Below are 24,915 nucleotides of genomic sequence, written 5' to 3'. Positions count from 1 at the left end.
TTTCTTCGCATCTTGAATTATATAAAGGACGATTGAGTATTTAACACAAATTCTGGTGGAGCACAACTTCCTTTAGATTTACAATTAAAAATAGTGCTATTTAGGTTGGGATCTTCCGAGCATGGATTATTTATAGGAAAGGTGACTTACTGTTTGGTGTGAGTGATGGGGGCACTATTCAAAATATAAAAAGTTGTGTACTTAAAGCAATATTGAGGTTAAAAGAGAACTTTCTGTTTTCTTCTTCCAACAGCCACTTGCTTTCTTGTTGTGTTGGAACGCATCCGCTTTCCTTTTGTCTAAAAGCACATTTAATTAGTAAAATTGTATATATTATGCATTTTTATATTACCTGCATAACATTAATCCAAAAACTCTCGAAAATAGCAAATTGAAAGAAATTCAAATTTAAACACAACTTTAACCATAACACAAAAGCAAACTGATGTAAACAGAAATCAGCTGATCAGTTATAACAAACCGAATGCATAACGTTCAGAGTTCTATTTGCGTAAACTTATTTTAATATACAATACAACAACAATTTTTTTAAACTAGTATAAACCAATGTATGATTTTATTGTTTTATGACACGTTTTGAGTACCAACAAACACGTGATAGTGAGCAAAGGACTCTCAGTTTCAGACTAGATAATGAATTTGGTGTAAAGTGGATTTGCAAGAGATAAGAAAACTCGACACGTGTCGTTTAGCAAAGTAATCAGCTCTTACGCTCTTATTTCTTGCGTCAATCTTAAAGTCGAAGCCTTTTTTTAAATGGTCATAAAAAAACTGAACCAAATTTGTTTCTATGTAATTTGGTACATGCGTAGCTTCGAATCATCGGCGACCGTCAACAAGTAGTAAACGATATACCGTTTTAACTTTATTCAAAACTTAATTGCTTCCACATCTGTTTCCATCGTGTAGCTTCAAATAAAAAACCGTTATTTTTTCCAAAAAAAAAAAATATCCTTCAACCAAATTGTTCCTCACATTGTCAAATGTTGTAATAAGCTTCAATGGCTTAAATGAATTTGTGTCGGAAAAATGTTAACATTTGCAGGCAATCTATTTTTATGCTTGTACTCATATACTGTGATATGTATGTATGTATGCTTGCCTTTTCATAGTTTTGACTTTTACTTTTTTCAAGTTTCAAAAATATACATATATACATACAAATAAATCTTTGCGGCAGTAAACATAAATAGAAAGGCACAATCTTGCGGCTGTCTATGCCCATCAATCTAAGGTCCCTGTGTCTGTCTGCAATCAAAATTTAGCTTCGCTCTAAAATGTTGAAAGTTTTCTTCTATATTTTCATTGCCTTCTTCGAATATTTGCTTTTTCATATTTTCCAGCGCTCTAAACGTATTCGAACGTCTTTCCATAGCATGCCATTGAATCGCCATGCATCTATGCAACTATCTAGTCTATCTAACGCTGCAGTCAGTCCGTCACAGTCACAGTCTCTGATCTCTGATCTATTTTGGTGGCCCTTGGCGGCAGCAGCTTCTTCTTTTTTACCGTGCCTTTGTTGTGCTGTCTTCTTAGCTAGCTCTGATGTTTTGTGTACGCAATCGACAGCGTTTGTTATAACATCTTCTTCGTCTATTATGTTTTCTGCTCTGCTTTCTATTTACTTTTTTATATACGTTGGCTTTTTTTTTCTTACCTTCTTATTTTTGTACATCTTATAGGCACAATATCTTCCTAGTCATTCTCACAGCCAAATCAGCATTGGCCCGAACTTCATAATCGCGTTAGTATTAGTGTTTTTTTCGTTATCGTCATGGGCAACGTCTTCCCCATCACTAACTTCATAATTGCCCACATTTACATGCAAAGCAGCATATATAACTATGTGTACACAAATATGTTATTATTATCATTTCGTATCATCGTAGTCTTCGTAGACGTCGTCGTAAGTTCTTTAGCGCGCTGCCGCTGCACATAGAGGTTTCGGTGTGATGATAGCACACAAAAGGCCGCTGACACTGCGCCTCTTCCTGGTATTATTATGCCGACAAACATACAAACACACACTGCATTCAATACAGTGCACTGTTGTTGCTATGTTGTTGTTAAATTATTACACCATCATTTCTTACAGCACCGCCAGCCAAATGGAAAGCACTGAGAGCGTCTACACACGATTTCATTGCAATTCTCGATTTCATTCATTTTTTTCCTTATTTGATTTTTATATTTCTATTTCATAACATTTACCTCTGCGTTTACATGCGCTCTCTTTTATTGCACACCCGCTCTTTTGTCTCTTACAAATTTACTCTTTCAATGTTGCTACTTTTATTGCCTGCCACCACAACTGTACGCTCTAAACTTCAGCTGTTTTTTGTTGTTTTTATTAATTTTTGTTTGTTGTTTTATTGGTTTTTTCTTAGCATCGGTCTAACGACCTTCTTGTGTCTAACTGAGGCGGGCGAACGTATGTATTTGCTTTCGTTAGACTTGTAATAAACAAGCGACCACGAGTCAGCCGGTCGTCTACTAGTCATATCGCGATAAGCGCTAGAAGACAACTGTCAGCAATATTCATATAGTATTGCAGTCAACGTGTTGATTTTGACTTATGGATTTTTCCTTATTGACAGCGGCGCGATTGTTAATGGAGTCACTAGTGATGCTTTAACAAAATCAGTGTGAAAGCGCCTAAAAGTATGCTTTGATAACTTATTAGAACTCTATATTCTGTACGTTTCTAGCAAAATGTCCATTGAACAAGTATGACCTTGAGAATTTCCATCGTGTTTTCAATCTATAAATCTGAACAAGTCCAATAAATACTATTTGACGTGTGAATGAAATCAACTTCTCTCGCACCATTTCGTCGGGTATAGGTAAAGTCTACTTTAATATAAGCGTATAATACAACTTAGAAAGCGGCCCTAAATGTCTGGTTAGCAGCCATCTGTCAGTTACGTCGTGATTAACTTAACCAAGATTTCTTCTTTCGCTAAGAAACTTGTTTTAACTAGAACTTAACTGACAAATGGCTGCTAATCAGATATTGTGGAAACGGTCATACGGTTTTATTCTCAATTCCAATTTCTTGTCCAAGCACTGTATTTGTGTATGTAAATTATACTGAGTAGTTTGTGAAGCGGTAAAACACACCTCAACTTAACGCAAGCCAGCTATAATAGAAACAGTAAACAAAACAAACAACCAATAAGCTATTTTACACACACAAACATACATTTATATCTAAAAGTACATACATACATACATATGAGGTATGCTGTGTGCTATATGACTTAACACGCTTCACAACATTGTAAGGAACAATCGAAAATTGTGCTGAAACCATACGAGTCGCTAACCTTACACTCTTTCCCTGCCTACCCACCTCAATCGGCAACTCTTTTCCCCACACAGGCGCGCCGACGTTGTCGCCGCCATCGAACTCCATAGGAGCCGCCTAACAAATTTATAAAATATACTTACCACTCAATATGTGTATGTGTGTGCATTAACAACACTAAAACAACAAAGTATGATATGGCATCAACAACAACATAGAGAAAATAAAAGAGTCAACCGCAACATAAAACAAACCTATAAATTTAGCCATGCGAGTGCGAATGAACTTCTACACAACAACAGGATAAGGTACAAGGTACGTACCGTACGCTGTTGCAATGGTGGATTACGCCGAGGAATATGGCAAAGAGTAGCTGGTTACCAACAGTGCCACCTTTGTTATATCACGACCAACTGCAAACAGTACGAACCACGAACATTTATGCCTGCGTGTGTGTGTCTGTATGTCGTGTTTACTCTAAACAACAACAGGCCGTTCATCAGCCGGTAATCGGTAACTCAACATAACATAACCGGTGTGCATATGCGGTTGATTGCTGCTGGGCTGGTGAGCGTGTAGCGCAGAGAGCGCAAAAAGAGCTAGAGACGTAGTCACACAGAGAACACCGCAAAAGAACACAACCAAGCAACATAAAGAATGAAGGGCGACTGAGTTTGCTGAGTGGAGTTACAGCTCGTGTAGCTGAGCGCAAAGGTACAATGGCTGGTTTAACGATAGGCAGATCAATGCAGGCACAGGCAAGCCTAATGTTTGTTGAGCTGTGTGAGCACGCCACAGCCGATAGACCAACCGACCTTCTGAGCGAATCCCAACGCTGGCGTGTAGTCAGTATTAACCGTTCGGTCATAGCGTTCACGCCACTCGTTTTAATGTACGGTTAGTAAATGTGTTTAATAAATGTTATTGCCAGCTTATAGCGTCTATGCTGCCACTGCTACTGCCTGCGCTTGCACTGTTGCATCAATAGCAACAACAACAAATAAGCAAAAATTTATTATCGCCGCATTTGCTGTGTAGCACATACATATTGTGTGCACTATAGTTTCTAGGAGATCACAGTGTATATTGTGTGTGTGTGTGTATATATGCAACTTTACCTCGACTGCAGCAAGCAGGCAGGCAGGCAGCCGCCAGCCACATCCAGATATAGGCGAATAGTCAGCCGGTTTGTTGGTTAGTCAGTGACTGAAGTCAAAGTGTCAGCCGGTCGCTGGGTCGGTGCATTCATTCGTATGTTTGTTATACAAAGTGTTTTTGTTTAATATAGCTTTCGACTCGACGTGTGTTTTGTGTGCGTTCAATCACTTTTATTTATTTTGTTTTTGTAAATTTTGCTCCGTCGGCCGGGTTTTTGTCGTCTCGCTTTTGTTTGGTCTTTCGTCGGCGCGCTGGCCTTCCTGTGGATTCTGGTAACAGCGCGCATACATCTGTCTGCATGTCGGGTACAACCGTGTATTGCAGCAAATAGTCGCCGTCGCGTTCGGTGTGGCAGACAGGCAGCCAAAATAGGCAGCAAATTATCGTTGCCGCGTTGCGTTTGAGCCGTTTTGTCCGCATTGCAGTGAATATACTAACATAAATATACAGACGAGTGCAGATTTTTTTTTTTACATAATTCGTGTTTCGAAACGTTTTTGGTATTTAATTTGTGCATATCTGCGTGATTATTCGACGGCGGCAAAGAAATATCTACATAGCCGTAATAAGAACAACAAAAAAAAAAACGAGCTTAAATTGCTTTGACCGCATCGGAGCAATTATTTGTGATTTTTTCCTTTAGAATGTAATTATTTTTTCTTGCGATTTTGGCTTGGTTGCAGCTTTTAACTGCACATTGGAGAAAAAGTCAAAAAATCATGCTGCGAGGCACGCGATTTTAAGCTTTGTTGTTGTAGCAGCAACCTTTTTTTAATAACTCATAACCATTGGTTATTGGTTGGCTTTTAGTTAAACACAGTCTGTCAGCTTAAATTGGTCCAGTTTGTCTGAGCAAAAGCCAACGTGTTAAAAAAAACACAAAATTGTTGTTGCTTATCAAATTGCCCAAACTAGCTCAAGTGTTTTAAATTTCGGCACAAAAATATACTTCGTACGCGTCATACCGATAACAAATTTCTACAATAACTACAATAATAGCTAATACTATTTTTTGTCAACACAGTTAACAACAAACACAACATATGGAAAGTAATAAGAACACCCCTTCAATCCTGCATAAAAACAAGTTAGGAGTAGACAAAAAACATGTTTTCATTATATAATTTTTTGTGAACACTTTTTGTGAAGAAATATACAAAAATAAAAAAAAGTGCTGTTAATTTTAGCAAAGAAAGCTACCTGAACCAAAGCAAGTCAACTCAAAGAAATAACAAAATGAAAGATCACACCGGTGTCTATGTAAAATATAGAAAATAATAATAAAAACAGCAAATGAATAAGCGTTTAACTAACACAGCTGCAAGCGTAAAACCAGTAGATATATAGAAATATTTACATATATATAAATATACAAAGAAGCTTTATGGATAAAGTGTAGCAACAAAACAATGGAATAAGTGAAGCTAATAATAAAAGAATTTCGCCTGTTCTCAAGAAAGCAAAAATCTCGCACACCGCAACTCTACAGGTGAGCTGTGCTAGTGTTTGTGTTCAAGAAGTGGCAGACGGCAAAAGTGATTTAAGCAACGGTTAGCTTACGAAGCAGCCAACTAGCCACGAGCACTGCTCGAAACATAGTAGAATGAGGAAAAGTTGAAAAAGTGTATAAGAAGAATAGCTATTTGGCTAAAAAGTGCGACGATAAGGTAACGACCACACAAAGCATTCCCAAGAAAAGGTCTAAAACACACACACACGTGCGCACAATAAAATTTACAACAAATAACAAATACAATTACTTTAAAAACGCGTGTATCCAAAGCATAATTGATAGTAAAACGCTACAAGACGTGAAGACGAAACAACAAAAATAAACAAAAGCAACATCAAAAACGTTGAACACGTTAAACAACACGCACAGGAAGCCAACAACGGTGGAGCAAACAACGTTGACTCGACGCAAGTACCACACGCACACGCACACGCATGCAAACGTACAAAGTAAATGCTCAAATCGACATTTATTTACCGCTGTGATTCGAAAAAAAGTAGCCAAAATCACGCCAAGAGTGCGTTCCTCAGCGCAAAGCATAGTGTAAGTCAACAACTCCGCCGCCTTCAACACACACTCAAACGCGCATATGCACGCACATAGCTACCTCCGAAAAATTCTAAACCACCGATTTATATACACATATATGTTTATTTATATAAAACAATTTTTTGTTGTTGTCGAAGTGTAACAAAAAAAGTAACACTACATCAAAATGATGATGATGGATACGACAAGCGGCGAACAAGCCGGTCCACTCGACAGTCCGCGGGCAGGTGATGTACCCGCGATTGCGGCCACCTTCACAGTCGTGAAAATGGACGAAGCGCACACCGAGGCAATGGATGCGGAGAGCAATAATAATCACATTGAAGTGCACGAGTACAAGGAGCATCGCAAGAGCAAGAAGAAGAAGCGCGATAAGCGTGATAAGGAACGACGTAGCGAAAAGCATCATCGTCGCGAACGTGATGGTGAACGTCATCATCATCGACGTCATCGTGATCGTGAACGTGATGATGGCGAACATCATCATCATAATAATCATCATCACCATGCGCATCTGAATCACTCTACCTCAGCATCGTCATCGCCCTCCTCATCGGCGTCATCGTTTTTATCAGCTACAATATCAAATGAATATATTGCCGTGTCACCCGCCTCATCATCGCCCTGCTGCAGCGTAGTGTCAGCGGTGAGCAGTAGCGCCAGCGTAGTGACGGCAACTACGGCAACGGCGTTGTCATATCCGCACAATTTAAAAATACGTTTCCTGCTTTCCGGGGTAATAATAAAACACACTTATATTTTTGTCTAAATATGTAAATACCATATATGTAAATATAGCCATATAACGTGAAATGTAGTTAGAAACCAATACACATAGTTACTTGTGCCCCTACATGTTGTATACATGCTTATGTACATATGTATGTACATAAGTAATTGGCTTTAACACATACATATGTGGCAAGAATTGTTGTAAATAAATGTTTCGCTTGCAAGAGTCGTCGGCGCCTATCGTGTGCTAAATAAACAACAAACTTGCATACACCTATGCATCCAATATACTCGTACATATGTACATATGTATGTATCTATACAGATACATATCTGCCGCTTAGACCGTCATATTTGCTGTGCGCCTGTCAACAAATGCCGCGCCGCATATAAATTTGTATGACAAGCTTTGCCTCTCTCTCCGTCTATATGCATGCAATATGTGTGTTTGTTTGTTTGTATTGCTTTGTCGGCGTTGTGTGTAGTCTTATTGCCGGTCAACGGCACCATAATCGCCTGCTTACCTCACACACCCACCACCACCGTCAACCGTTGCCATAATCGGCAACACTACCGCCAGCGCGCTGCGTTTTCTCTCGCGGCAACGTCACCAACAGCACCGCCATCACGCAATTAGTTGGCTTCGTCATCGACGACAGCAAAGTCATAATTGTTTTTTTTTTTTCATCATTTTATTTCCTTTATTATTTGAATTCCACTTTTTCATCTGTTTATTTTTCATTTGCATACGTTTCCCACGTGCTTCAAATGCTCCCAACTACACGTTTTACATTTTTATAAACACACACACATGCACACCAATGTAACTACATACGTGTATGTATTTGTTGTCGAGATTTGCCGTAGCCACGAAAAATCGCCTAAAAAATATTGTAATATTAATTGTAAAATATTTCACGAAAGGGGTGGTTTCGCGTCTACTCTGTCGGCCGTCGGCTGACGGCTGTCGGCAGCTGTTCCATCCTGTCGCTTTTTCGCGCTTTTCGCTCACACAAAACTTTACTTCGTTTATACCTCGTTGGGAGTGTTCTTCTGTGCGGCGTCAAGCGCGAAAACAAGGCAGGATATCCTGTTGTGCCGCGCTCTTCGTGTACGCGTTCGCGCGGTTCTTTGCTTATGGGCTTAACGTATATTCGAAGTTTCTTTTTATTGCCGCGAAAATCAAACCGTTTAAGTATTATGCAAATATTTGAAATAAACATAGGCTAAAGCCGGATTCTATTTATGTTTAATTGTTTGTGTAAATGTCTCGAGAATATGTCCCTTTTCACAACAATCAAAATGTTACGTTAAATTATATATACACATACATATGTATGTATGTATGCATATGTATACACCCTTGCTTTTGCTGTGTAATTCAATGCTTGAGGTGTTTTTTGTACGTGTTCACTTATGCCGTTTAAGGATGCGCAAAATATTCCCACGTTTATTATTGGCTTTTTATGAATGCCAGGAATTTGCTTGAAGAATTTTTTTACTCACCTTGGGATACCCGATACTTGCAGCAGCAAACACAAATCTTTGTACTGCGCGTATCAGGCAAAACTTATAAAATATAGGCATGAAATGAAATTCAATACACTTAATTTCTATTTTTAAATCAATTTCCTTGAAAAAAAATATGTTAAAGGTGTGTGGTGAACTCCATAGCTTAGCGAAAGTAAATTCCAATTCAGAATATTTCTAAGTTATATTCTTCAAAGCTGTTGAAAGGCATGTGAAAAGTGACTGCTTGGCGCCAATTGGAGATTCCAAGCGAAGCCAGGTCCCTCTCCATCTGGTCTTTTCAACAGAGTGGAGGTTTTCCTCTTCCTCTGCTTCTTCTCTAAGAACTCTTACTAATTCAAAAACACAATTCTCATTTATATTTGAAGCTTTTTAGTCCATACTTTCGTTGGATAGTGGGTTTTATTTTCTAAAAGCAGACAGTAGAATAATATCTAGAAGAATATCTTCCCGCTGTTTGTCAATAGATGGCTCCAACAATTTGTGGTGTTCGATTTTAATATAACAAAAGTGTGATAAACTTTACCTAGGCATATGAAAAGGAAACTGCGTTTCCACATTAGTCAAGTTGTTTATATGTCTTACATTTTTGGTAATGCGAATATGTATGTCCGATCTGTTGCCATATGCTCGGCATTTGCGCGAAGTGTTGATTTTCTTCTTTCAATCAAGGAAATGGACGGCCGATGCACATCGGGAACTCCAAAAAGTTTATAGAGTCGCAGCTCCAAGTGAAATAACGTGTCGTGATTGGTTTGGTCGCTTTAAAGACGGTGATTTTGACTGTCCGTGTAAACGTAGTCGAAAAACATTCGAAGAATTGGAGACGGTGCTCAATGAGGATCCGTGTCTAATGCAAGAAGAGCTTGCTTCAGCATTAGAAGTCACCCGCCAACAATTTCAAAGCGACTACATGCGCTGGATATGATTCAAAAACAAGGAGCTTGAGTTCCTCATGAACTCAATACCAAAAGAAGCATGAAAACATGATTCTGTTGCATGACAAAAATCAGACTCACGTTGCCAAGCCCGTTGAAACCTAACTGTAAACGCTCAAATGGGAAGTACTAACCCCCCCGCTGTATTCCCCAGATATTGCACCGTTCGATGATTATTTTTTCCGTTCGATGGCACATGGTATGGTTCAGAAGCGGTTCCACTCACAAGACCACATCGAAAAATGGCTTGTTTTTTGGATTGCAAAACCAACCTAAACAGTTTACCGTAATGGTATGTGGGTTTTGCCAAAAAGATGGAGAAAAAGTTGTGACTAGCGATATGATAATTATACTTCGAATAATTCTTATTGCAAGGATGTAATAAAATTTCATTTTCATTAAAACAAAAAACAGCGAAAACTTAGTTGCGCACCTAATAAATGAAGAGACGTTTAAACCTACATATAAAAATCAAGCTTTTAAATAGAAAAACGTCACAGACTTCAGATAAATTTCCTATAATTAATTAAGAAAGATTTATCCCGTATTCAATTTTATTATAGAGTATGTCCTAAATTAGTATTCAAAGCTAATTGCTGTTTCTAATTCGAAAAATAACTGTTAAAAGCTTTGAATGAAATGCGAAAGCACAGCTATTCTTCTGAAAGCTCTAATTTTTTATGCATGAATATTTGGTATTACGAGAGCACTGTTATAATCAACACATTCTAATAAAAAATAACCACTTATATAAGCAAAATTTCACCATACAGAAAAAAATAAAAACACACGCTCTGCGGTTTGGTTTTTCCAATTTGATTAAGGGCTGAGGTTTACAGATTAAAATGTGTACCTAACGAGAGTGGAATAATTATTCCACAATTACACACATTTCGAACTAATATTAAATAATATAAAATTCCAGTTTCAATATTTTCACTCATAAAGCCTCTATTGATGAAATCATTATAGCTTATTAAATTCTCCTATGAAATTAGTTGTTTTTCTGTTATTTTACTTTACAGTTAAATTGTTACGAAATCCGTTCAATTCCTAATTAAGTTTTTAAGTAATTGCTCATGACTAATAGGTAAACAATACAGCCTCATACATATCGCAAAACGGGTATTTCCCGCTTGAAATGCTGCAAAGCAAGCAGCAATAAGCTAGCAGCGCGCTAACCGAACCGGCTAGCTGCACATTTACAAAGCCGCCATTTGTATGTATGTGCGTGCAGTATTAGCAATCTAAGTCTGCTTCAATTATGGTCCATATACGCCCCAATCAGCGCTAAGCCTTCGAATTAATAATAGAATTTTTTTCTTATTTCCCAAACCAACTGGCACATTACACTAAATTTTCGTATTATATCAGCGCTACCGCTGGGAATTCAAGTAAAACAACAACAAAAACTTCCTCAAGAGTGAAAAAGTGGAACAAATCCATTATTGTATAATACGCACAGTAGCGGTATGAGTATCCCAACTGATTTCTTTGCGCTTGAATGCGCTAAGGGCTGCCTGCCTAACGCGGCGTGTTTTTGCCACGTTGCTAAACTACTTATAATATTTCATTATTTGTTATTTATTTCTTGACTTTAGACATTTATTTTATTTATTATTATTTTTTTTTTAGTTTTTCCTCTGTCAATACTAACCACAACTACATGCCATTTACCAAATACACATTAGCTTAGATAAAATGCTTGCAACACCTGCGCTGCAACGTGCCACATGTCTTTAGCGCTCATATCCGACAGTTGCATTGAACTCTCCGTACGCTATTTATGCAATTGTTAACCTCCACCTGTTTTTATATTCGGTTCTGCTGCTATTTTCGTTCGATTAAGGGGGAACTTGTATTTTTCTTCACCAATTACCGCCACTTTCTAGTCTATAATCTTGAAGATAAATATAATATTTTTTATGCGGGTTCAAGAAAGACAGCATAAGGGTTGCTGAGTGCTCCCTTTTGGATTTTTTTTTTTAATTTCGGCTTGGGCCGCAGCCACCAGCTGCATGCTGTCGACAATTGATCGACGTGTACCGAAGGCGAATTGCGTATAGTATACGGACAGCTGTTTGGCAAAGGGATTTTTTCTTCCGATTTTATTTTTTCAGTGGTTACCTTAGTTTTTAATGCCACACATTTGTACATACATATGTATGTGTATGTGTGTGTATTCCCCACGTCTTCATTTTAGCGCTCAAGTGCGTCCATAAATTGTCCTTGTGCATGTGTAGTTGCTTCCCTTCCGTTTCTTGGCACATTCACCTATGTTTATGTTTTTTGTTTTACTTTAATTTGTGTCCTACATTGCTTCATAAATTGTTCGATTTTCCTTCTATGCCTTGCCATGTTTATTGTTGCTGTCGCACTTCGCTTTTGTACACTGCCAGCTGCACTCGCGTCTACAGCTGTTTACAGCTATCTCAAATGTATCCTCCTCTGTCAGGATTAACCTTCATCAAACGTTCAAATAATTTAGTGAAAAAATCTTACCTCATCTTCTATGTTCTAGTATGTGTGCTCTCGAACATTTTTCATTATTCGCTCAGCTTGTTTTGATATTTTTAAGCACCTTTCTTTCAGTTTAAGGAAGATTGAAACATTTTTTTTTTATATATCCAAAGCAGGTATGAAATCGTGCTGGCAAAGTATGCATTATTTACAGGGCTTTTTAAGCGAATGCAGCACAGCAACTTAAATCATACATAACCCAGTCTTGATTGCATATTCTTACATATACATATGTATAGTATATAGGAGTTTTATCGTTTTTTACTCTCGCTTATCGATTTTAGCCCATCTCGGCTGTACGCGCGCACGGAAATCCGATATGAAATTTACTGCCTTCCTTGCAAATATCCATTCATACCCGCATTACAACATGTTGCACTCGTCCATTTTGATTTATATATTTATACACCCTTGCATAGTAATTCACCCTTTACGATAGCTTTGCATTTCATTTTATAGTTTTTTTTTTGGTCAAGTTTCGCTGCAAACTTTCATAGTCTGTCTGGCTATCTGCATTGTATTTATGCATATTCCTTAATTTTGCTTGTCACTAAACGCGCACGTACACTTATAATGCTATGGTTTATTAAATTACTAACCATTCCAGGAAAAACCACCCTTTTGACATTAATCAACCACCTCCCCTAACAGTGTTGCATACCTATTAGCAATTTATCACACTGTTTATAATTGAATATACTCGGTACTCGAATTGGAACTTTATTTAATCGGCCCAAACGACATCAGCTGCTAGCCAATACACGCATATATTCCCTGGTGTACTTGTGTGTAAACCGAAATTTCAATTGTTTTTCTGATAGAATTATTTTTCAATGCTTCTGTTATCGTTTTGTTCCTGTGCATATGTCATATTTCAGTTTGACGTTGGAAAATTTATGCAACAGCTGTTGAATATACCCTACAATGTCAACACTGTCACAACGGGTGTTTCGTATGCGTAATTCTTTGTCATTACGAGCTTATCTGCAATCGATAAATTTCATTGCCAGCCTTTTAATGACATTTCCTTGCAAATTTACGGTCTATTTCGTATTAAGTGCAAGTTATTCAGCGAATAATCGTTAAAAAATCAACATTTCACCATTCGTATGTGCAATTTGAGCTCTGCACTGCTCACTTATTCATTGTAATATCATTATCAGTATAAAATAAAATACTTTGGTGAAAATTCTTCCATTTGGATTTAAGAGCGCACACTTGTTGCCTTTCTTTTCCATTGAACTTTATTTCAGATTTGTGATATTTGCTTGACTTACCACTTAATACTCCATCTGCTTTCTAATTTCCATATACGACCAAAATTATTGTGCTGAATCGAAGAAACAACTCGCATAATGAAATAGGTTTAGCATAATATGAAGTTATGGACTGTTCGTTTTCTCAATAAACTCTATTGTGATCGTATACTGTATTGTCATATGTTAAGAAATATTTTGGTTTTTGTTAAAATAATACTGCGAGGGCAATATCCTGAACCTTGCAACTATGTAGATAAAAATTATTTTATCTCTAATTGTCACAAAACTTATCTACAAGATTAAAGAAGAAGTTCCCATTGAATGGAATAATAGATAGTGTAATAGTTTATCCTTAAAATGGTACAAACTACTTTCATTTTATCTCTATGCCAATTGTTTGCTCGAATTTTCTACATAAAAATATTTGTTCAGCTATAAGTCAGTGCAACAGTCGTGAAACAATTTATTGGATCAATATATTTTTTGTCGATAATGTTGATATTTCTTATGTCAAGGGATTAGTGGTCAGAGATAGAGCCTATTGAATCTTTTTTGTCGGTAATGTCGAGATTTCTTCTGTCAAGGGATTAGTGGTCAGAGATAAAGCCTTGAGCAAAAAACGTACATACATACGTACTTATACGCGCATACTATCAATTTTTGTTCTAAGATTAACATTACTTGGATAAATTTAAGTCTAGTTTAAATATTTACATACATATGTAAAGATTCATGACATACATATTACATATGTGTCAATATACATAAATATTACCTACTAAATTAGGGCTGGCGCATGTGTTACCAAACATTATCTTGCTTATCGCATACATCGAAAAGATAACATATTTTGCAGCATACACGCTATATTGACGGAATTGAAACGTGGTCAGATAAGAGTACCTTCTAACACATCTGCTAAACCCATATAGTACATGTGCATATTCAATATGGCTATATTACTTACTAAAAGATAGCATATTTTACAGCATAGAATTTTTATTGACAAAATTGAAATGTGATTAGATAAGCTCCTTTTCTCTAATAGTTTTTTATTTGGCTGCTTAAGCATTATCGTCTTAAAAAAAAGATCTATTTATAAAACATGTCTCATGTGCACACGCTTTACTATTATCAGTAATAAACAAATGCCAAGATTAAATTAATGTTAGTATGTACGTCTTTCTGTAACCACTTGGCCACAATTACTTTACTGAAAACAAATATTCATATATGACATATTGCCGTATATAAGTATTTTGTGCTAACATGTGCAAAAGCTTATTAAATTTCCCACATTCTAGTTTATGGCATAACTAGTTTCCGGTAAATTCCGAAATCCCACGCTGCGGTTTAAATACCGTATACGTCACAGTTGTGTGTTGCATAAGCTGTAATCACGGAATTTACATAAAATAATCAATACACAACGTATAATAATAGCTTTTTCATCGACTATTTTGATTGTCATACAAGCTTTGTTGATAGAAATATACTCTTAATCTTAATTAAAAAGCCAAGCAATCTAATTTAAGCAACTGATTTTCCGCACGTATTTTAGAATTATTGCTATTCTTCGTTATTTTTTGTTTTTTTTTTGGTTGGTGGCATATCCCTTGATATTTATATTAGGGTGAGCCAAAAAAAAAAAAAACAAAAAACGATTATTACATTTTTCTTACTTGAAAATTCTTACTTTGAAAATTTAATTGATAGACACCTCTGAGAAAGGTTCTCCAAGTATGAACCGTTAGCCGGAGGAAATTCCCGTTACAATTAACAGCTCATACCTAAAAGCATTTTCTTAGAGGTGTCTAATATACTATTTTTCAGAGTACGAAGCGAAAAAAAGAATATCCAATTTTTTTTGACCCACCCTAATATATTCTTATTTAAAGAAATTCCGATTGTTTTGTTGTTGCGTCAGAAAACATTCATAAAATTATTTTGAGAAATGTTGCGCATTGACAGTCTTTATCGTACAAAAAACCGGGTTCGCTCCACTTACATAAAACCGACTCTCGTGGTAACCGAACCGTACCTAACCAAATATTTTCAAAGTGTCTTCTTAATGGATGAAACACATCGGCAACGAAAGATAAAAAAACACGAACACAATATTATTTGTGGGCGATCTGAAGTTGGAAAAAGAAAGGGGAGAGTCATGGTTATATCTTTAAGCGTTAAAACCGGCTTGTCTCGATTTCTGGCAAAACTACGCGTCCTATGGAAAAAAGTTATATGGCAATGTTGTAGGTATTGAAAAGATCTATAACTTTTGTTTATAGAGTTTTTACACATAACCTTAAAATTTATGTGAAAAATCAAATAACTAAGATTTTGGGTTTTTATTTTTATATTGTACTACATCTTTCTACGCAATTTTGTGTAAAAAATTATGTCTCAAACACACTGTATTTGTTTTTATTTAAAATATTTATTTTTTGTTCTTATCTTGACCTTATATCAAAAAAAAACCCAATATCAATTGAAGATTCGAAAAAATATCAAAAAAAAACGAAAATAATTCAAAATTCTTAAGTCAAATTTCGTTTTTTTTTAAAGGTTAGTAGGTTTTACCATGTATGTTGATATCTCTGTGTTTTAATGTACTATGAATTTCTTTCTATTTTTATAATTTCTTTTTTTTTTTTTTAATTTTCGAGGGCTTCTGCATAGTCTAATCCGTTACTGTTTCCATTTGAAGAAAAAGTTCCAATTTAAAAAATCGAAATTATTATTTTTTATAATATAAATTACTATTTTTTACATATTCATAAAGGAATACCTCATTTGGGCGCGTGCGCGCAGAGATTTCGTTGGCATGCCATTAAAGCTTTGCCTCACGCTCTTAAAGCCTAACACAATACCTTACTTTTGCTTGCATGTGATTAAAATATAAAATAAGGAATTAAAGGAAGTTGTTAACATGACCTTTTAGTCAAGTATTTAATTAGACTTAAAGGCTTATGACCCTTCAATTTGTAAAGGAAACCCAATACATACATATAATAAGCTTTTAAATGTCTACCAACTGCAAGCAACAACAAACGTATGAACAGTACCTACAAGGCTAAGTGTGTTAACAAGTCGCGTGGAGTAGAGTAAGTGGTAAGTAGGTAACTATTAACTCTGTTCGAAAAGGGTGACGCGTGTGTCCAACGACAACTCGCCGCATTGCTCACCGTCTCTTAAACGAAACGTGCAAATGTTTGAAGTTTCCTTTGTTCCCTTGCATTATCGCATGCTACATGCCGCTCGCCATTGCTGCTCCTTCCCTTCTACGCGAAGCTCGTGCGTTTCATCTCGTGACTTCACACGAAGCACCAGCAGCAGCGAGCAATGACCAACTTAAACACTAGCCATTGTCCACTGACAGTTCGCGGTTTTCTTTCGCTTTTGACCGAACGGCATATGCCGTGTGGCAACAATAACAATTTAGTTGTAAGCATGCGTGCGTCTGGGTGTGTTTGCGGCGCGTTGAGCGCCAACGCATATGTGCATGTGCCACACATTAGCTGCCAGTAGGCATTTGCAAAATTTCCATGGGGTTGCGGCGAACGTTCAAGAGGCCGCTCGGTTGCTTGTGGCTGTGGGTTATTATCCTTTAATGTACACCGATTGCGAATTGTTTGGAAAAAATGAACGAAGGCAGGGCAAGAATGTGTAGTGCTTCCTGCTGTTGCTAAACCTTTTGTTGCCTCGCAAATTCCTTTATGCACTTATTTGATTATGCTTGCTGTGCAACTGTGAGTTCTTCACTTTTGTTTTTTTTTCAACTCACATTATTGCTACAAAGCTACAAAGTTGTATATGCGCGCAAATGGCAAAATTGCGTACTTTTTTTTTGGGTAAAATTTGCTTTCTTTGATGGTTGGTTTTATCTAAATTTAAACAATTGTGAACCTCACATGTTGCTGGTTGTTTGTTGCACATGTTGCCGCTGCGGTTGATGTCCATCTTTTATTGCCATTAGCCCGGCCGCCTTGCTGCAATTGCTTGATTGTGGTATCACTTGCTGCATATTGAAATTCTTTTGCATCTGTTGCGTTTGTTTCGTCTCCTTAATGCGGTTAACAAATCGTCATCATTTGCAAGGCACAATATTCTCATTTCCTCATTGTAACTGTGCATGCAACATTGCCAACATTTGTTGCTCATTTACCTTTGGGAGTAAAACATTTGCATGCCTCCGTTTTTTTTTCTTCTTTTTGTAACACATGTGTGTCTGCTTACACATAAATATTTAATTGAGCTGAAAATTTTACAATTTTAAAATACACTCCCTTTTGCATTTAAAATCCGATTACATGCTGCACGTAGTCCTTGGAGATTGTAAGACGAGACAATCGGGCGCTCAAACGTGGCCATATGCACTTACTACATACAAACGTATAAATTTGCATACAGAAAAGTCAAGTGTCGTTAATGGTTTGCAAATGTGGCATACAATTCTCGCACATCCCCTAATAATGTCATGTTGAAAAGTGTTTGCAACAAAGATAAAAGGAGGTGGGTTTTTTTTTTGAAGTGTGTGATAAAAAATAATTGAGATCCAAGAATTTGGCTAAACTATTTAATTTAAAAGAATTGTATCACAGTGTTTGATTTGATTACTTTGGCACGTGTTAATGGCTAATCAGAGAGAGAGAGAGAGTTACATTTAGATGTCACTGGCCAAGGACTGTCATTCCTTATGGATATTTCTTTTGTTGTATGCCGCTAAATAAAAAATCTGAGCTACTTTCATGTGCATGGCATGCCAGAGATTCTCTATCGCGTCGAAATGGGGAGAACTTCCAGTCCATGTCATATGCGATATCTCAATATCTGCAAACATTTTCTGAACCTGCAATAAAGAAAAAGTAGACAGATGACATATTTCTTAAATATAAACATGAGGATATATCGGTTATTAAATAGCATATAAAACTTACCGATTTAACTCGATGACACGGTGTGTAGTCGTCCTGAAAGATGGCCTCAGAAATATGCCCATATTGTTCTTCTACGACCGCCACGAGAAAATGGGATATAACTTCTCGATACTTCTGAGCGTTCATCATCTCATAAATAAAAAGTAAAGGATCTCGGATATAAAAAGAAAAGCACGCTCAGACCATTTAGCTTTCAGGATGCTTAACCATTCTCGTCACACAATTTTCGGCGAAACGTTAGCCCGGAAATCGCACGGACATACGGTAAATGATCGTTGCAGTGCAAATCTGGTTTCATCTGACCATATTACCGGTCTTTACTGCTCCAAGGACCAGTTACGATGCGTTTTCGCCCAATTCAAACGAGCAAGCCTTTTCTTGGTTAAAATTGGTTTAGCCACTGGTTTCCGCTCAATCAAACCTTACTCCTGCAACCACGTCCATATTGTTCTCGCATTTATTTCCACATTATATTCTTCTAAGTCCCGTCTTACCCCTACAGAGTTTTTAAAGCGATACTTTCAATATAATTTATGGATAACACCATCTGTTCGAGAAGATGCCATCGTCCTAGTCCCAACTCTACTCTACTGCAACGCTCCAAACGATCGTCCTGGTTCATTTTTTTTAATAAGAAGAATAAGAACTTGATTTTTATTGGTTAGTTTTCAGATCAATATTTCACAGATTGGTTCGCGTATGTACAGACAGATAGAAAAAACGCACATTGCTGATTAAATTTTTATAAGGTCTCTAATGACGGTGTTACAAACTTCATGGCAAACTTAATACATCCTATTCAGGATCCTGCATTCAAAAAACACCTTCGAATAATTATGAAGACAGTCAATAGACATAAGAACGACACCGTATATGGAAGATCAGTCGAACATTTTTATAAGCGAACAATTAAAAAATCGTAAACCTTCATATTTGGAACGATTGGAAATCAATTGATTTTGTAGCGGCAGAATTCTGTCGAGTTAACAGTCCTTGGCCGGATAAAAAATCCGATTCCGTTCCGGTTACGTAGACCCGACTGTCGTGAAAACGGCTAGATCGTTAAGATAAGCGTTTACAATAAAAAGTTGTCGAAAAATCCACTTATATGTATATCGACATTTACTTATAGATAGATTTGATTTCCATTCGTCGTGATGGACGAACTGAAATTCAACAGAAAAAAGATTCCAACTTGCCAGGCTAGTGCTTCATGCCAAAAAATACAATATAGTACAAAAACAAACTTAGTTTTTTCACTGTGAGTTTCTTTTGTGTTACTCTGAATTTAATGACTTGTCAAGCTCCATTTCATTATTGCCACTCCGACAATGTGATTTTATTTTTCATGCCACAAAATGCCATTTCCTTTACCACATTTAGCCACAAAACCATTTATATTTGTTTGTCTGTCTTCACACGTCTTCTTCTTGCTTTTACGCTGCCTGTGAGTGCTTTATCGCCATTGCATTGTTTGCGCTTTGCATTTGGCTTACAAATGGCCTATGTAAACTTCCTGTGCATGGGCATTTTGTGTTGTTAATATCCATGTGAGTTTCTAAATTGATATAAATATATATTTTCGGTTGTGCGTTTTCCTGCATTGTTTTTGCTGCAATAATCTTTCTTCTTTCACCACATGTTTGTAGTTCTGACGTTACGCAAATGCTTGCTGGATGTGTAGCTAATACTGAACGTCTTCAGTCAATTTCAGCATTTTCCGCTTAGCCATCCATCCATGCATATTCCTATACTATAAAGACCACATGCAACATTGCTGCAATTCTATGCATACGTATCTCTATACTATTAGCTGTTTTGTTTCATCGGTCTGTCAGTCAAACATGCACTCACTTTTCCAAACTCTGTCAGGCCGTCAGTCAAATGTTGGACTACACGTAGCTTTTTGCATTCTGTCGCCTACAGCCAATACTATACGCACGCACATTAATACAGAAGTATGTACATTGGAGCGTTTATGAAGACTAGAGCTTAAATATTGCATGCCTTTTACATTTAAAGCGAAGAAGAGAGTGTCAATATAAATGTTTAAAGAACAAAGAAATCTTAAACACATTACAAACATATTTATATACTTACCTCACACCTGTAAAAGTGTCGCTGTGCTCAAGTCTCTCTTGTTTACCATGTATTTGGCGCACACGACATCAGTATTGCCATTGCTATTAAATTTCACTTAAAAACTAGAGGAATGTTACGGTCTAACGGTACTTGGTAACATATGAATATTTCCATTATGAAGACTAGATTATAAAAGAGTTTGATTTGAATATCCGGCTTTTTGAAATCCTAAAATCTTAACCTAAAATATATTTTTTTCAAATACAGGTATCCCTCGAATAGCACGGTACTTGAGTTGCACGAAATCTCGAATAGCACGGTTAAAAATTGCGACAACCCTCGAATAACACGGGGTTCGAATTACACGAAGCCGCGAAAATTCCTTTTAAAAATTGAAATTTAAGGATCCTCTACCTCTTCAAGGAAAAACAAATCAATCTTTGGAGAGTGACAGTGGTTGAACATATGTAATTTAAAAATTATTGCGTTTATAAAGTTTTACCTTTTAAATTTCAAATAACACGATTTCGAATAACACGGAACCAATTAACCGTGTTATTCGAGGGATACCTGTAATAACTAATTCTAATTGTCTGAAACTAGACCTAGACTTCTATCAATTCCAATTTATAACTAAACAATTTTATTACAAGTTATTGTCAATCCATACGTTAATGTCCAACAAACACATGCTTCACAAAAATAAAAAAACAGCACCAACCCTAATGTTTCTATACGCATCGGAATTTTATATATTTTAAAGTCTTTATTTCTCATTTGTATCTCTCTGCTCCCACTACCTACGCTGGTTTGTCACATACATATATATATTACCACTCTTCAGACATTTTCAATACGTTCACATTTCTTATATCACACCACTCGATGTAAACCAAGGCGACTCATTGCTGTTCCACTCATTTCCTATTTTTATAAAATGGATATAATCTTTTATGTTCTTCCTTATTTGTGTATCTGAAATTTTGTTGCGTTCACTGTCAATTCTTCACGCACTTCCATTTACTTACTAAAAAGTAACTGGAATTGCAGTGAGCGCACAAGAGCAGCGAAAGAGAATCCAAATGAGAAGCCAGGTGGAGAACTAAAGGCAAGAGTCGACGCTGACATATGTTTGCATCAAGCATTGTGTGCATACATTCGCAACAACAACAAATAAGAAACAGTTTTGCTTGCTTGCAGCACTGATTTGTTGCTTTTGTTGGCTGCATTTGCAGCGGAAATGGTAAAATAGCAGCAACAATAATTTTTTATGAGTTCCTTTTACGGTATTTGCTGTCACATACATATGCATATATAGGGTGATTTTTTAAGAGCTTGATAACTTTTTTTAAAAAAAAAAACGCATAAAATTTGCAAAATCTCATCGGTTCTTTATTTGAAACGTTAGATTGGTTCATGACATTTACTTTTTGAAGATAATTTCATTTAAATGTTGACCGCGGCTGCGTCTTAGGTGGTCCATTCGGAAAGTCCAATTTTGGGCAACTTTTTCGAGCATTTCGGCCGGAATAGCCCGAATTTCTTCGGAAATGTTGTCTTCCAAAGCTGGAATAGTTGCTGGCTTATTTCTGTAGACTTTAGACTTGACGTAGCCCCACAAAAAATAGTCTAAAGGCGTTAAATCGCATGATCTTGGTGGCCAACTTACGGGTCCATTTCTTGAGATGAATTGTTGTCCGAAGTTTTCCCTCAAAATGGCCATAGAATCGCGAGCTGTGTGGCATGTAGCGCCATCTTGTTGAAACCACATGTCAACCAAGTTCAGTTCTTCCATTTTTGGCAACAAAAAGTTTGTTAGCATCGAACGATAGCGATCGCCATTCACCGTAACGTTGCGTCCAACAGCATCTTTGAAAAAATACGGTCCAATGATTCCACCAGCGTACAAACCACACCAAACAGTGCATTTTTCGGGATGCATGGGCAGTTCTTGAACGGCTTCTGGTTGCTCTTCACCCCAAATGCGGCAATTTTGCTTATTTACGTAGCCATTCAACCAGAAATGAGCCTCATCGCTGAACAAAACACGCGCGCGAAACACATTTCGAACCGAACACTGATTTTGGTAATAAAATTCAATGATTTGCAAGCGTTGCTCGTTAGTAAGTCTATTCATGATGAAATGTCAAAGCATACTGAGCATCTTTCTCTTTGACACCATGTCTGAAATCCCACGTGATCTGTCAAATACTAATGCATGAAAATCCTAACCTCAAAAAAATCACCCGTTATATGTGTATCTATATATACATTTATGTACATACATAGGTATGTGTGTACATACTTGGGAACTCTAATGTGCCACCAGGCATTCAGCAAGCAATTCGGGTATCAAAGAAGCTAAGCGTGGTTGCTATGTGTGGCATGCAACATTGTTGGTTTATAGCACATAATTGCTCTAGCTAAATTTTCGTTATTAAAATTGTGTGATAGTTTATTAAATTAACAGCATTATGGCAGCAACTAAGCCTGAAGTCTGAAAGCTGGGAAGTTCATTTCTCCCTTCTAGTTAAAATTACAATTTTACTCAAAGAACTTTCGCAGAAGTGCAAGAAGTTATCTACAGAAAATTTTGTCTAACATTACTACAACCACTCACTCAGTTTAACATGGCATTTGTTTTATAAAAAGTAAAAGCCTTAAACGACATACTACATTTTCCAAAATAATCATATTAAAAACAAACCGTCTTCTCTCCAATTTGCAGCAAAAAACTGAACTGAGTCCACCCGCACATCAAACACACAGCAACGATGCGAATAGCACGCAAAGCGGTAGCAACGGCTCTGGCAACAGCAGCCACAACTCGGCCTCATCAGGTACAACATCCGCTTCAATATCCGCCTCAATCGCCTCCTCTGCGGCGGCATCAACACTCTCCACCGCCACCGCCTCGCACAAATACACACTGTCAACGGATGCCAAAAATGGTGGTGGTGCAACAAATTTAAGCACCAGCAATGTCAACTCGTCGGCGTCGAATGCGCATAAATCCAACGCCGCTGGCAGTACAAATAGCAACAACAACAGCGGTAGCAATTCGAATGCCCAAAATTACTCCAGCGCAAAGGAGCAGCAGCATCATCGCGATGACCGTTACACCACACAAGCGCCAACGAACAGCGCTGCGAATGCCGCCAGCAATGCAGCGAATGCGGCAGCCAACGCGCCCAGCCTATATGTCTCTGTGCCACTCTCCACCGCCAATGTACCTGGAATCAATTTGCCAACAAGTAGCGCAGCAGGTGGCGCAACAGGTAAGTGCACGTGCCAACTATTATACATTTATATAACGAAATGTAGACATTTATCTAATCACCATCTCTTTTCCATGCAGATCACCATGCCCCACCTTCACAGTCGACGCGCGCAGCTGCAGCAGCTATAAGTCAACAGCAACAACATCAGGGTGGTGCTGCAACAATTAATATGACGGGGGGCAGCACGTCGGGCACGCATGCGACTGCCACAACCACAGCACTTGCTGCTGTTGGTAGTAGTGGTGGTGGCGGCGCTGGTGGACTGTTGGAGCGACAATCGCCACGCATTCATCATCAACCGCCGGCGCTTTCCGAACATCACAGTAATAGTAACAGCAGTTATTTTGCTAGTTCGGCAAGTGGTCTGCCAACAGCGGCGCATAGCAGTGTCATACATCAGAGCGGTAAATCGCCATCGGGCAATATGATGTTGAGCGCAAGCAGCAATCCCAATCTGATGGCCACCACAACGGAGACTGGCAACCTGAAAATCAGTTATGAAAAGCAAACAACGCGTGTCAGTCAGCTGCAAGAGCAGGAAACAGCACCAGTGCGAAGAAGCAGGTGAGTGTTATTCAATACAAAGTTTTCCATTTTTTGTTGTTCTGCTACCATGTTGATGTACACATATGCTTTTTTGAGCAGTTGCGAACACATAAAAAAACTCATAAACAAAAGCACTTCACCACCCACCAGTTGTTTTGCATGTTTTTCCATTATATACTACACAAAAAAAAAAACAAAAACTATTCCAACTGCTTTTTAGCGCTTCGCGTGCTAACACAGACATTTTTCAATTCCCTAATCATTTCTCTTTTTTTTTTTTACTAATTTCTATTAAATTCATAGAATTATTTTTCTTTTTTTACTAATATCAATTAAAAATATAGTTTATTCTTTTGACTCTATTATTTTACTTATTTGAAAAAATCAGTTACTTTCTCGAATACCCAAGTTAATTGCTTTTGCTGCTGTTGTTGTTAACGCCCAACTTCGAATCCCGCCAACTAAGTGTGATTATTGTTAGTGAACACACCATCAAAACGGTATAATACTATAGGAAGTATACGCATCGCAAAATTGCAACG

At 37.3% G+C, this 24,915-nt stretch overlaps 1 protein-coding gene across 13 annotated transcripts in view; it reads left to right on the top strand.

Annotated features, from left to right (window-relative positions):
* Positions 1 to 24,915, top strand: part of LOC105231492 (serine-rich adhesin for platelets) — a 54,898-nt gene that overhangs the window by 18,800 nt on the left and 11,183 nt on the right. For 9 of the 13 annotated variants that reach the window (XM_049447274.1, XM_029552545.2, XM_011212802.4 and 6 more), the window contains exons 6-7: positions 23,275 to 23,824; positions 23,905 to 24,391. In XM_049447274.1, the coding sequence (XP_049303231.1) occupies positions 23,275 to 23,824; positions 23,905 to 24,391 (1,037 nt within the window). Of the gene's footprint in view, positions 1 to 3,078; positions 7,285 to 23,274; positions 23,825 to 23,904; positions 24,392 to 24,915 lie in introns of those variants that run through there. The other 4 variants (XM_049447280.1, XM_049447278.1, XM_049447279.1 and 1 more) reach the window with 4 other exon arrangements.

Source organism: Bactrocera dorsalis, chromosome 2 (genome assembly GCF_023373825.1).
Source record: "Bactrocera dorsalis isolate Fly_Bdor chromosome 2, ASM2337382v1, whole genome shotgun sequence".
In the NCBI taxonomy this organism is placed as follows: Eukaryota; Metazoa; Arthropoda; class Insecta; order Diptera; family Tephritidae; genus Bactrocera; species Bactrocera dorsalis.
Note: the sequence above shows the minus strand (reverse complement) of the source record. Positions and strands in the feature narration are given on the sequence as shown.